Consider the following 14,461-nt stretch of genomic DNA (forward strand, 5'->3'; position numbering starts at 1 on the left):
TGGCTGTGGTGACTTGTGGTGGAACTTGGGTAAAAGTTGATGATTGAAGTCCCCTGCGATTGGGAAGAGAGCGTCTGGACGCTCGTTGTGTAGAGAGCTGATACTGCGAAGGGACGGATGACTCGAGGTCGAGAGGTAATGGATCCCCCCCCCCCTTCCCACACTCGGTAACTCCGTACCTTGACGCAATTCCGCCTGCTGAGGTTGGATGCGGGGAGGCTCCTGCCTTCTTTAGGATCCACGCTGCTCCATTCCTCGGCAAAGCCGGTGGGCTCGAGACTGCTGCTCGTCGGACCGGGCGTTAGCTGGATGGAGAGAACCGTTACAGTCACTATTCTATAGATTTGCTGAGTATGCCCACAAGAAAATGAAACTCAGGGTTGTATATGGTGGCATATATGTACTTTGTTAATAAAATTCACTTAGAACTTTGAACAGATCCAGCAGGGCTCATGCCCCCTCTCCACCCCCCCCCGCCCATTCCCAGAGTAGCTCAGTACTGTTGGGGGGGTGTGAAACACCATCAATGTGAAAGTTATTGCCAAAGCACAAGTCCACGTATGCACAGGTGCAATGAAAAACTTTCTTGCAGCTGCATCAGATAAGCTGCATTTACAAGAAAACCAGAAATTGTACACACTTCTACAATGCAAACACAACAAAAGGATTTTGGTGCAACGCGATCAAAGAGTTGCTACACTGTGGCTTCATTCACCTCCGAGCTGAACTGTCTCCATGGCTGTGGCCTGCAGACATCAGGCTTCTGGACTGGCTGTGACACTGAACTAGCTCCCCGGCTCTGGCCTACAGCCAACGGGCCCCAGGACTGGCTGTGACACTGAACTAGCTCCCCGGCTCTGGCCTGCAGCCAACGAGCCCCAGGACTGGCTGTGACACTGAACTAGCTCCCCGGCTCTGGCCTACAGCCAACGGGCCCCAGGACTGGCTGTGACACTGAACTAGTACTGAGGCTCTGGCCTACAGCCAACAGGCCCCAGGACTGTCTGTGACACTGACTAATACTGAGGTTCTGGCCTACAGCCAACGGGCCCCAGGACTGGCTGTAACACTGAACTAGCTCCCCGGCTGTGGCCTACATCCAACGGGCCCCAGGACTGGCTGTGACACTGACTAATACTGAGGCTCTGGCCTACAGCCAACGGGCCCCAGGACTGTCTGTGACACTGAACTAGCTCCCCGGCTGTGGCCTACATCCAACGGGCCCCAGGACTGGCTGTGACACTGAACTAGTACTGAGGCTCTGGCCTACAGCCAGCGGGCCCCAGGACCTGCTGTGACACTGAACTAGCTCCCCGGCTGTGGGCTCACTTTTGCAGACTCTGTTCTTCGTGTTCTGTGTGATATTTGTTTATTTTTTATTGTTTCCGCAATTTGTGTTTGATGGTCTTTGTTGTGTGAGGTTTTGTTGATGGATTGTATTGAGTTTCTAGTTCTTTTGTGTCTGCTTGCGGGGAAACAAATCAGCACTGTATATAGTATATACTCATTGATAATAAATGTACTTTGAACTTTGCCAGTTTGCTCAAAAACAAAATGGTTGAAGGGAAGTGGCTGTTCCTGAACCTGGTGGTGTGGGACGCCAGGCCTCCGAACCCTTGTCCAGTGGTTCTGCTGTGCAAAGCCAATCTTCCAGCCTCTGTGGTTTGGCGAGCCATCCCCCCCCCCACCCCCAATTAAAACCCGCCTCTGGAATCTAACCGTCCTGTCCCAGGCCAGTCAGATATTTCATTACCGATGCACCAGCCGCGGATATTTTGAAATTGAACAGGCAGAGCACCGGCAGAGGACAGGCGAGGCCGAAGGTGGAGTACTATGTGCAGTTCTAGTCACATAATGAGAGCGAAAGAATACAGAGAAAATTCACAATGACGTTGCTGGGACTTGAGGACTGAGTTATAGTGAATGGTTCGGACTTCATTCCCTGGAGCGCAGGAGAATGAGTGGAGATTTGATGGAGGTACAAAGTTGAAAGTAAAATTCATCAGAGTACATACAGGTCATCACACACAACCCTGAGTTTCTTTTTCTGCACGCATACTCAACAAATCTATAGAATAGTAACCGTAAACTGGTACAGTTTACATCAGGCACATGCACATGAGGGGTATAGAGAGGGTAAATACAATTCCCACTCAGCAACACACACAAAATCCTGGAGGAGCTCAGCAGGCCAGGCAGCATCTACGGAAAAGAGCACTGGGCCGAGACCCTTCAGCAGGATTACACTACACCTGATTTTCCACTGAGCTGGGCGAGACTAGAACGAGAGGTGTGGTGAACTATGTATACCTGTCTGGACACTGCTGACTGCTCCTATGGCTCCTCCCACTGACCCCTGTATAAAGACTCCTCCCTCAGTCTCCGAGATGCCGTGCTCCCTTTTGCTGCTAATAAAAGCCTATCGTTCACCTCCCGTCTCCGAGAGTTATTGATGGTGCATCAGTAGGTCATGGGTCTGGGGTGAAAGCTGAACTGTTTAGGGGGAACCTGAGCGGAAAATTCTTCATCAGCGATGGAGATGGCGGAGTTTGACATCGAAAAGTCAGCTAACATTGATACCTGTACCCGGATGGAAGCCAGAGAAGAATTTATTCATCCTAAGTGCTGGGAAAGCACTAGATCGTTTTTCACATCACAGATTGCTTCAGGCTGCACTTGGCAGGTTTTCCAGGGAGAAAGATGACCCCTTCTCAGCTGGAATCTGGCATAACAGCCAAACTGCTGGCGGAACTCAGCGGCTTGAACCGAATCTCTGGAGGAAATGTTTCTGGTGAAGACCTTACATCGGGACTGAGAGTGGTGATGGGAGGGGAGGGGAGTGGGGGCCCAGTGTAGAGCTGGGAATAATAGGTCCACACAGACACCACTGACTGTATGGCCTCCCATATTGTATATCTCTTTTGTTTTGATCACAAGAGATGGAAACAGGAGTCAGCCATCTTGCCTGTTGAGCCTGCCCCATCATTCGATAATATCAAGGCTGACCAGCCCCTCGACCTTTTTCCCATCACCCTTCATTCCCCTGCTCTGCGAAAATCTATCGCACTGTGTCTTAAATATATTTAGTGAGGCTACCTCTACTGCTTCCCAGGGCAGAGAATTCCACAGATTCACTGCTGTCTGGGAAAAGCAGCTTAGAGTCAAAGAGTCATAGAAAAGTACAGCACAGAAATAGGCCCTTTGGCCCATCTAGACCATGCTGAACCATTTAAACTGCCTACTCCCATTGACCTGCACCGGGACCATCGCCCTACCATCCATGTACCTATCCAAACTTCTCTTAAATGTTGAAATCGAGCTCATGTGCACCACTTGTGCTGGCAGCTTGTTCCACACTCTCACCACCTTCTGAGAGAAGAGCTTTCCCTTCACATTCAACTTAAACTTTGCACCTTTCACCCTTAACCCATGACCTCTAGTTATAGTCCAACGCAACCTCAGTGGGAAAAGCCTGCTTGCATTTTCCCTATCTATACTTACAGAATTTTGTATCCCTCTATCAAATCTCCTCTCAATCTTCTATGCTCCAAGGAATAAAGTCCTAACCTATTCGATCTTTCCTTATAACTCAGGTCCGCCAGACCCAGCAACATCTTCGTAAATTTTCTCTTTATTCTTTCACCCTTATTTACACTTAATGGCCTAATTATGACCCGCTGTCCTCTGGTCTTTAAAGGACTGAGGTAAAGGTATTACACAGAGGTCTGGAAGGTCCAGGCTGGCGCTGGTTGATCTCTGCTCCATCAGCCGGTACTGTAAGACCAACACCTCTCCCTCCTTCCTGGTCAGCTCCATCTGCAGCCGGTCATACTTCTCCTCCATTCCCCAGATCTCCCGCCGATACCTGCTGTTGTCCAGCAGGAGCTGGGCGTTGACAGAGTGCACCTCGTCCCGAGCTTTATACGCCTGTTGGCAGAGACATTGCACAAGTGAGAAAGGCTTCAGATTCAGAATTATATTTATTTTCACTCAAAAACAGTTCCTTTCCCCAAGCAACACCTCCACCAGCACTTGATTATTTCCTGCCAGTCACCTTATGTACAATCCAGCATCACTTTGTGGACATACAGTCTGTTTATTTATTTAGAGGCACAACACAGATTAGTTCAGTGGCCCCTTCAGCCACGCTGCCGAGCAACCCCGACAACCCTAGCCCAACCACAGGATAATTTACAATGACCCGTTGGACCCGCGGAAAAACCGCGCATTCCATGGAAAAGATGTACAAACTCCTTGCCGAGACAGCAGGATTATACCCCAGATTCCCACACTCCGAGCCACAATAGTCGGCTAGCCGTGGCATCATGTCGAAGTAGAGTTTATTACCAAAATACGCATATGAAACCACGTACTACCTTGGGATTCATTTTACATAGAAACATATAATGCAGAAAATTGTAGAAACTATCTTATGTATTTGTGTTTATCATTATTGTTGTGCTCTTTGTCTTCTGTGTTTTTTTTGTGTTGCATCGGATACGGAGTAACAATTATTTTATTCTCTTGTTTAACTCATTTCCAATACACAATTCCCTTCCCCAAGTGATTAACCCTAACTCCACCATAACTTTATTATTTCCTGTTGGTCATGTTATGTACGGCCTAGCGTCAGTTTATGGACACACAATCAATCTATGTATGTAAACTATCTTACGTATTTATATTTTTTGTAATCTTTTTAAATTATTGTATTCCTTGCAATTTTTTTTGTATTGCATCGGTTACGGAGTAACAATTATTTTGTTCTCGTTACATCTGTGTACAGGAAATGATATTAAACAATTGTGAATCTTGAATGTGGCATAAAATTTGTTGCTTGGTGGCTGCAGTATGGCTCAAACATCTCGAAATGACTGTAAGTTGTAAAAGCAAGGAGGCTTTATAAATCACTGGTGAGGTCCCACTTGGAGCATTGTGAGCAGTTTTGTCCCCTTTTCTTTGAAAGGAGGTGCTGACATTAGAGAGGGTTCAAAGAAGGTTCATGAAAATGATTCTGAGATTGAAGGGCTTGTCATAGAGGAGCATTTAATGGCTCTGAGTCTCTAACTGGAATTTAGAAGATTGAGACCTATTAAGTGTTGAAAGGCTTTGTCCGAGTGGATGTGGAGAGCATGTTTCCTATGGTGGAAGAGTCTAAAACCAGAGAACACGGCCTCAGAATAGAGGGGCTTTTAGAGTGGAGATGAGGAGAAATTTCTTTAGCCAGAGAGTGATTCACTGCCACAGGCACCTGTGGGGGCCCAGTCATTGAGTACATTTAAGGCCGAGGCCGTTAGATACTTGATTGGTCAGGAGCTTAGGGGGACAATGGCGCCCAACGGCGATTCCTTTGCTTCCGTCTTTGGAAACAGCTCTATTTCTATCTTTGGTATCTCTTCTCATCCTTTTCAAGTTTCTTTTGAACCCTGAGCTGCAGTTAAACGCAGACTTTGGTTCTTTGCGGAAATGGGACCCACTTTTGGAGCCTCACGACCGGCCGCTTTTCGATATGCCGAGGAAGAGCAGTGCCGGATCTTCAAGGCTCTGGGTTTGAGGCCGGTGCCGCCATTGCCCGATGCGTTGTGGGAGGCGGAACGTCAGCGCAGCAAACCGGCTGCCGGCCGTGTGTCCGGAGACCCCAGCTCTTTGGGCACGGGGCTCGGAAAAAGCCACGCAACCGCCTTATAACACCATAAATCAGCGAATTGTTTGTTATGTCTCCGCTCTCGCTGTGAAACGAGGCCACCTCTTTTTCCCCTAAAGAGAGAGAGCCTGTGGTGTGTCGAATACTGGGTGAACGAACAGTCTTTGGGGTACTGCAAGTCTGTGTCTTTACTGACGCTTTGCTGCACGCTCAAGTGCTCGGTGGGGGCTGCTGATGCTTTTTTTGGTGGGGAGGGGGAGTTGTAGCTTTGCTGCTGGTTACGCATGGGAGGGGGGAGATGGGGGGGGCTTTGGCATTCTAACATTTGACTGCCATTCATTCTTTGTGGGCACTCCTCTGTTTTTGTGGATGTTTGCAAAGAAAAAGCATTTCGGGATGTATATTGTATACAATTCTCTGACATTAAATGTACCTTTGAACCTATTGAGCATGAAGGGATATGGGGAGAAGGCAGGAGACTGGGGCTGAGAGGACAATTGGATCAGCCATGTTGAAATGGCAGAGCGCACTCAATGGGCCGAATGGCCTAATTCTGCTCCTATATCTTATGGCCTTATGGTCGCCATATACAACCCTGAGATTCATTTTCTTGTGGGCATTCACAGTAGATACAAAGAGTCACTGAAAAAACTGGGGACCTAATGTGCAAGAGAAGAAAGACTTTGAAAATACACAAAGAAACCCAAGTAATAAACAAGTAAACAAATAAATAAATAAATAATACAGAGAACATGAGGTGTAGAGTCCCTGAAAGTGAGTCAATAGGTTGTGGAATCAGTTCAGTGTTGTGGTGAGTGAAGGAAGCTGATCGTTTAGGTCTGAGGACCCGCAAGGAGTCTGGGAGACAACAAGGAACACGAGGGTGTTAGGAACCTCAAGGACGTGCACTGGAAGCTCACAGAGGAGTGAATAAAGTGAATCTGCCCTGGTTCAGGGCCTGTGCTGCTGGCTTTGAACTGTACCTGGTCCCGTTCCTTCTCAACCTCTTCGATTTGCTGCAGAACAGTTTCAAGCCTCCGTTTTTGCATTTGACATTCCTTTGTGAGCAGTGTGAACTGGAGGCCCCGGTCTTCCTTCTCCCTCAGGAGCTAGATCAAAATAAGATTCCTTTAGTGTTGCGCAGACTTCAGTTAGGGAAGGTAACCTGTGGCTGGTCTTTAGGTGCCACAGTATCGCTAAACAGTGGCTCTTCAGAAAACTGGTCTCACTGTGAGGTGGTGTCAATCTCTCTTATCAGATTCCCTTTTCTCCAGCCCTTTACCTTTTCCACCTGTCACCTCCCAGTTTTGCACTTCATCCCTCTTTCCCACCCTCCTGGCTTCTCCTACCATCTTCTAGCTTGTCCTCCTACCCCCCCCCCCCCTTCATTCTGGCTTCTTCCCCCTTTCTTTCCAGTCCTCATGAAGGTCCTTGGCCTGAACCACTAACTGTTTATTCATTTACATAGACATTGCTTGACGTGCTAAATTCCTCTGGCATGTTGTGTGTGTTGCTAGGGTAACAGGTCCCTGGTCCCAGTCAATTCATCATTCCCACCCCGCTCATACCCCCACTGGCTCAGGCGACTGAGATACTGTTGACGATAGGGTGGAACCAGACTCTCCCTGTGGACGCGGAAACCAGCCACAGCCAACGCGAGGGAACGGAGGGGGAATCTATTGAGTATCCGGACCAGGCCTACCAACCTTGTCCCGGAGGTTCTCAGCTTGCTGGAGCTCCAGGCTAATATTGTGGATCTTCTCTACCAACGCCTGCCTCTCTTCGAGGGCTTCCCTCCGGTCGTGGTCCATGATGTCCAGGAAGGCCTTGTCCATGCTGGGAAAATTGTTCCTTGTCTGTCAGGAGGAAGTAAAATGTGAATCATCCCAGTCTGAGTGAACAGCAGGAGAATTGAGGAACTGACGGATGTATGAGGGAATCATTTATCAGGAATGTTATAGGAAACAGCCCCCTCCCCCCCCCCCCCCACACACACACACACACACGTTACGGCTGTGCACTGCGAGGAAGGGCGAGTCTCCCTGCCCACCCGTGCCGTGCGCCCAAGCGGTTTACCTGCAGGATGTGCTGCAGCTCCTGGATGGTGGAGCGCAGCTGCTGGTTGTCGAGCTGCAGCTTGCTGACGCTCTGCTTGCTGGGCATGCTCTCCATGTCCTCTTGCAGCCTGCTGGAGAGCCTCCGGGCCAGCAGGCACTCCTCCTCCATCCCCGCCAGCTTGCACCTCATCTGGTCGTTCTGCAAGACAGCCCGTTGTTACCGAGAAGCTGATCTCGTGCAACCTGCCCTGGCTCTCAATCTGACACAAGCAATGTAATCGGAACAGGATCGGAATCGCAATCGGAATTGGAATCAGAATCGGAATCGGAATCGGAATGGGAATGGGAATCGGAATTGGAATCAGAATTGCAATCAGAATCGGAATCGGAATGGGAATGGGAATCGGAATTGGAATCGGAATCGGAATTGGAATCAGAATTGCAATCAGAATCGGAATCAGAATCAGAATCAGAATCGGAATGGGAATGGGAATCGGAATTGGAATCGGAATCGGAATGGGAATTGGAATGGGAATGGGAAGTGGAATTGGAATCGGAATGGGAATTGGAATCGGAATGGGAATCGGAATTGGAATCGGAATCGCAATCGGAATTGGAATCAGAATCGGAATCGGAATCGGAATCGGAATGGGAATTGGAATCAGAACCGCAATTACAATCGGAATTTGAAACAACAGAATCAGAGTCAGGTTTGTTATCACTGATATACGTATGCTTTACATCAGCAGTACAGAACAATGCATGAAACGTACTATGAGCTGCAAAGTTAATCCACTCGCACAGAGTAAGCTGACAGTGACTCGGACACAGTGGCCTCTCTGGGGTCAACCAAACGTGGTTTTGTCTTTTCTACAATTACAAGGTATTGCTGGACATAGAGAACTTCAGCTACTGCAGGTCATGCTGCTCATTGGCGGGGGAGCTGGATCTGGTGCAGGCTGTGCTACTGGAAGGTATCTGAGTTGGTGTGCAGTCTGACAGTGAGTGATACCCTTGGCTGTTTTTCTGGTGATTGCAAGGCCCTGTTGGACATTGGTGATGTAACATACTGCGAGCCCGGTTCACTGGTTTATTGTGAGGGAGCTGTGCCGTGGCGTTCTCTGCTGCAGACATGTTGGAGGGGAGACACCTGAGGCGGTGTGGCATGGCACCCATGCTGGACCGGGGGCAGGGCCTACCATCAGCGTTCGCTCGGGAGGAGGTAAGCTGGACTGCGTGCGCGCATGTACGTCTGTCTGCGGCAGCTGACACCTGCTTGTCTTGTGACTGTATGTTTACTGCTATCCAATATCGACATGTTGGGCACAACTTTGTGGGCCGAAGGGCCTGTATTGTGCTGTAGGTTTTCTAGGCTCTGTGTGCCGTGTGCCGAGTGACTGTTGGGACTGCGTATTTCACCTTGGCCCCGGAACAACATGCCTTCGTTTGGCTGAATTCATGGGTATTCGTGTATGGTGGAATGACGATTAAACTTGAACTTCACACTCTCACATTCACACACACACACACACAGACACACACTAATATACATAGATATAACCCACACAGACACACCCACACACACACAGAGACAGACACAGACACACTCACAGACTCACACACACACACTCACAGACTCACAGACACAGACACACTCACAGACTCACACACACAGACACAGAGACAGACACACACACACACACACACTCACACACAGAGACAGACACAGACACACTCACACACACACACTCACACACAGAGACAGACACAGATACACTCACACACACACACTCACAGACTCACACACAGACACAGAGACAGACACAGACACACTCACAGACTCACACACAGACACAGACACACACACACACACTCTCACACACAGAGACAGACACAGAGACAGACACAGACACACTCACAGATTCACACACAGACACAGACACACACACACACACACACTCACACTCACACACAGAGACAGACAAACAAACACACACACACAGACACACACACACACACTCACACTCACACACAGAGACAGACAGACAAACACACACAAACAGACACACACACACACTTACACTCACACACAGAGACAGACAGACAAACACACACACACAGACACACACACACTTACACTCACACACAGAAACAGACAGACACACTCACAGACACAGACTGATTCACACGCAGACAGGTATTACTGAAGTGCATGTTGGGAGAGTGGGTCAAACTCTCAAGCCCCTCCCTCGGCAGCCTGGTTCCTCACCTCGAGCTGCAGGTCTCGGTTCCTCATCGCCACCATGTTCTTCTCCTCGTGGAGCTGGGCGTGCTTCATCGCCAGCACGAAGCTGTCCTCCCTCAGCTTGTTGAGTTGGTTGTTGAAGACCTTGAACTCTTCCTTCAGCTTGTGGTAGCGCTCCTGGAAGCCCCTCAGCGCCTGGGCCTGCTGGCCGAGCTGCTTGTTGGCCTCCTGCACCTCCTCACACTTGCTCTGGAGCTTGTGGATCTCCATGTCGCGGTCCCTCAGTTGCTTCTGAACCTTCACGGCCTCACACATCAGGAACTGAGTCAATCCCTCATAACCCTCCTCCACTGCAAGCAGAGAACACAGGAGACGAGCACCATTCATTCAGTAATGTTACACCTTTACTGAAGATTGTGGCATGCAGTGCTTAGGCTGAATTTTAATTTTTAATTTCAGAGACACAGCACAGTTACAGGCCCTTCCGGCCCAGCGAGACAGCGCCACCCAGTCGCACTCATGTCACCAACGACTCGTACACCTTTGGAACGTGGGAGGAACCTGGAGAAAACGCAAGCCGTCGCGGGGAGAACGTACCAACTCTTTTTCGAGAACAGCAGGATTAGGACCCGGGTGGCTGGCGCTGTAGTAGTGTTATGCTGCCGTGTTTCCCCGCCACGCAAGGACGGCACGGTAGGGTAGTGGCTAGCATACCGCTATTACAGCAGCCAGGTGTGAGATCGGGGGTTCGATCCCCGCTGCTGTCTGTAACGAGTTTGTACGTGCTCCACGTGACCCGGTCGGTTTTCTCCATGGCTCCGGTTTCCTCCCGCTTTCCGAAGACGCACGGGTGAGGGTTAGTGGGTTGTGAGCTGCGGGCGTGCTATGTGGGTGCTGGTAGCTTGGCGATTCTTGTGGGCCGCCAAACATGGTGCTCACTGATTTGATTTGATGCAAACAACGCATTTTTCTGTATGTTTCGATGTGCATGGTAACGTAAAGATTCTTACTCCTCGTGTACATGAAGGATGTAAGTAATAAAGTCAACTCGATTCAACACGCGTTAAACCAAGCCACCCCGTTCGCTTTACTGACAGGGACTTGGGGCCGGGCAGCATCTGTGGAGGCAGAATGTTCCACACACCCATCAATCTATGTAAGAGATTTTCCACAATACTTCTTCCTTACTTTCTGTCCGTTACACCGCTGGCATTTAGGGCAGCAATGAAGGCCCTCCCTCTCTGTACCACCCCACTCAGATATAAAAGGACTCTTCATTGCTGCGTCCATAACAAGAGTGAACAGCTTCAAGTTCCTGGGTGTCAATATCTCTGAGGATCTATCCTGGACCCAGCTACAAAGAAGGCAGGACTGTGACGATATTTCATTAGGAGACTTGGTATATCACTAATGACACTCGCAAATATCTACAGATGTTCCACGGAGAGCATTCTAGCATTCTGCATCACCGTCGGGGATGGGGAGGGGGTGGTGGGGGCACTGCACAGGACTGAAACAAGCTGCAGAGAGTTGTAAACTTAGCCAACTCCATCACGGACACTGGCCTCCGTCGAATCCAGGACATCTTCAAGGAGCGATGCCTCAGAAAGGTGGCATCCATCATAACGGGCCCCCATCACCCAGGACATACCCTCTCGTCATCGTTAACACCCATAACCACTACCTCACTACTTCTTTATTTCTGTTTTTGCACTATTTATTTAACTATTTAATAGGAATATACTTAGGGTAATAGACAGAGTGGACAGCCAGCGCCTCTTCCCCAGTACAAGAGGACATGGTTTTAAGGTAAGGGGTGGGAAGTTCAAGGGGGATATTAGAGGAAGGTTTTTCACTCAGAAAGTGGTGGTGCGTGGAATGCACTGCCTGAGTCAGTGGTGGAGGCAGATACATTAGTGAAATTTAAGAGACTACTAGACAGGTATATGGAGGAATTCAAGGTGGGGGGTTATATGGGAGGCAGGGTTTAAGGGTTGGCACAACATTGTGGGCCGAAGGGCCTGTACTGCGCTGTATTGTTCTACGTAATTCATATTTTTTCCCGTGAATATGTATTGCACTGTACTGCCGCGCCAAAGACAACAAATGCCACTCTCTTTGTCTGGCCTCTACCCTCTGACCTGGTTGGCATGGTGACCCTACCAAGAGCCAAAGCACAAGGCCCTGACTCCGGCCAATATGGCTGTCTGGATCATCGAGGCATGTGATCCTTCAAACCCTATGACAAGGTTGCAGTCTACTTGGTGGTTATTTTCCTCCAATCATCATGCTCTCCCTTGTCAGCCATCAGTAGTAATCTGGACACAAACAAGAGAAAATCTGCAGATGCTGGAGATCCAGCGCAACGCACACAAGATGTCTGAGGAACTCAGCAGGCCAGGCAGCATCTATGGAAAAGAGTACAGTCGATGTTTCTGGCTGAAATCCTTCCACCTACACTTACTAAGCTAATTGAAACTATTCTATACGAAACTTCAACTAGGTTTCTGATTGGACAAACGTGACTTCACAAGCTCAGTTTTTGCTGCGTTTTTTAATATTTCTATAAAGAACATGCTGGTGGCACGATAGCATAGTGATTAGTGCTGTTGACAGCTGCTGTTTTTTTTTAATAATATTTTTTATAAGGGCAAATAAACTCTTTTTGGGCTTCCAGCCAGGTACAAGTATTAATTCTACCTGATGTTGCAATGGAGATCTCTGCCGCCTAGGGCATGTCTAGTCTGATGGCATTTATAACCCGGTAGTTCTCATCCAATCAGGTTTCTGCTCTCCTACCTTGCTTACGAGACCTTTGTCATTGTAAAAATTCTAAAGAGTTTTATTTCAATGGCTTCCTTTACCAGATGGTCCCAAAAGCCATTGGCACGGCACAGTAGTTTTGCCGCCTGATTGGATGAGGACTAACCAATCAGGAGGGACGGACTACCAGGGTATAAATACCACCACACTAGACATGCTGAAGCATCATCCCTGAAGAAGCTGGCAGAGTTTGTCATCAAAACCTCGGTTATAATCGATGCTTATACCCAGCTAGAAGCCCGAGAAGCATTTATTTGTCATATACACTGCAAAAGCACCGGTGCCTTTTTCACTTTTTATAAGCTTTCTACTTTTTAACAAACTCATGTATTTTTCACTGTTTGCGGTGATTCATCCCCACTCACTGGCAGAAAGTGGTATAGCAGCTAAACTAGCGGTTTATCACCTTACTCAATTTTCATTGGCTAATTATTAACACAGCACCCACTGATGTAATTGATTTAATTATGTAACCTATTAACTAGTTTATTTCTATTCAAAGAATTTCTTATCTCAACGATAAAGGTGATGGATTTTTCAGAGATGCCACCTTTATTCTTTATGTCTTTGTATTCTTTGTTGTTCATTTATCTCTTAGCTTTCTCAACTCTTTATTTAGTTTCCTTAGTACTTGCGTGTTTGTACTCTAAAATAAACAATCATTAGAATTAAGATGCTCATCATTCCTGACTCTGAAATAATCCTAAGGATCAGAAGATAAACCGGGATCCAACAGCGCATTGCTTTCTAGCGCCAGCAATGACCAGTCAGAGTTCAATGCCTGCAAGGGGTATATATGTTCTCTCCATGTCTGCATGGGTTTCCTCTGGGTGCTCTGGTTTCCTCCAACGTTCCAAAGACGTACGGTTAGGGCTAGTGAGTTGAGGACACGCTACGCTCGTGCCGAGTGCATGGCGACACTAATGGGCCACCCAGCACAATCCTCACTGACTCAATTTGAAGCAAGCAATCTCTGATGCAAATGTGAAAAAGAAAGCTGATCTCTTTCATCACAAATTGCCCATTTTCCACAACACAGAACAAGGTCATGTCCAATTTCCCTCCATGGATCGAGCTGAGCAAACATCAGTCCAGGGGAAGATCAATAACTGTACAAATGTCACCCGTCTGAACAAATGTGCTTCAGTGTAACTGTAATAACCTTCTCACTAGACAGTGATGATCGTTTAACGGTAAACAGTTGATAACTTACCAACTAGCACCGAACAACTTCTGGTTGGCTCCTTGCCTGTGATTAACTTGTACAGTTCAGCGTAGTAAAGTTCCAGGCAGTCGAGGAAGGCTTGGTGACCACGTTTACCACGGGAACGCAAGATGTCCAGCAGACGGCCTGAAGAGAGGAGAAAGACTTGTTTATGATGGAATGGCCTTGGTAAATGTAATTGGTTAATTATTTTCACAGAAATACAGAGAAAAGCTTCGTCTTGCAAACCGCCCTTACAGATCATTTCAAAAGCATAAGTGTTTGAAAGGCAGTAACAGAATGTAGAATATCACAAACACAAAGAAACTCCGCAGGTGCTGGGAATCCTGAGCAACACACACACAATGCAGGAGGAACTCAGCGGGTCAAGCAGCAGCTACGGAAATGCATAAACAGTTGACAGTTCAGGCTGAGAACCTTCTTCAGAACCGAGAAGGAAGGGGGAAGACCCACGAATAAAAAGTGGG

At 48.1% G+C, this 14,461-nt stretch overlaps 1 protein-coding gene across 3 annotated transcripts in view; it reads right to left on the reverse strand.

Annotated features, from left to right (window-relative positions):
• LOC132382897 (caspase recruitment domain-containing protein 11-like) overlaps positions 1–14,461 on the reverse strand; it is a 61,943-nt gene that overhangs the window by 34,448 nt on the left and 13,034 nt on the right. For all 3 annotated transcript variants that reach the window (XR_009508489.1, XM_059953435.1, XM_059953434.1), the window contains exons 3-9: positions 13,983–14,120; positions 9,971–10,296; positions 7,721–7,900; positions 7,351–7,500; positions 6,628–6,753; positions 3,718–3,927; positions 180–305 (exon numbers count right to left, since the gene is read on the reverse strand). Coding sequence is in view for 2 of the 3 variants with exons in the window: in XM_059953435.1 (XP_059809418.1) it covers positions 180–305; positions 3,718–3,927; positions 6,628–6,753; positions 7,351–7,500; positions 7,721–7,900; positions 9,971–10,296; positions 13,983–14,120 (1,256 nt within the window). In the remaining variant the exon portion in view is untranslated. The remainder of the gene's footprint in view (positions 1–179; positions 306–3,717; positions 3,928–6,627; positions 6,754–7,350; positions 7,501–7,720; positions 7,901–9,970; positions 10,297–13,982; positions 14,121–14,461) is intronic.

Source organism: Hypanus sabinus, chromosome 29 (genome assembly GCF_030144855.1).
Source record: "Hypanus sabinus isolate sHypSab1 chromosome 29, sHypSab1.hap1, whole genome shotgun sequence".
In the NCBI taxonomy this organism is placed as follows: domain Eukaryota; kingdom Metazoa; phylum Chordata; class Chondrichthyes; order Myliobatiformes; family Dasyatidae; genus Hypanus; species Hypanus sabinus.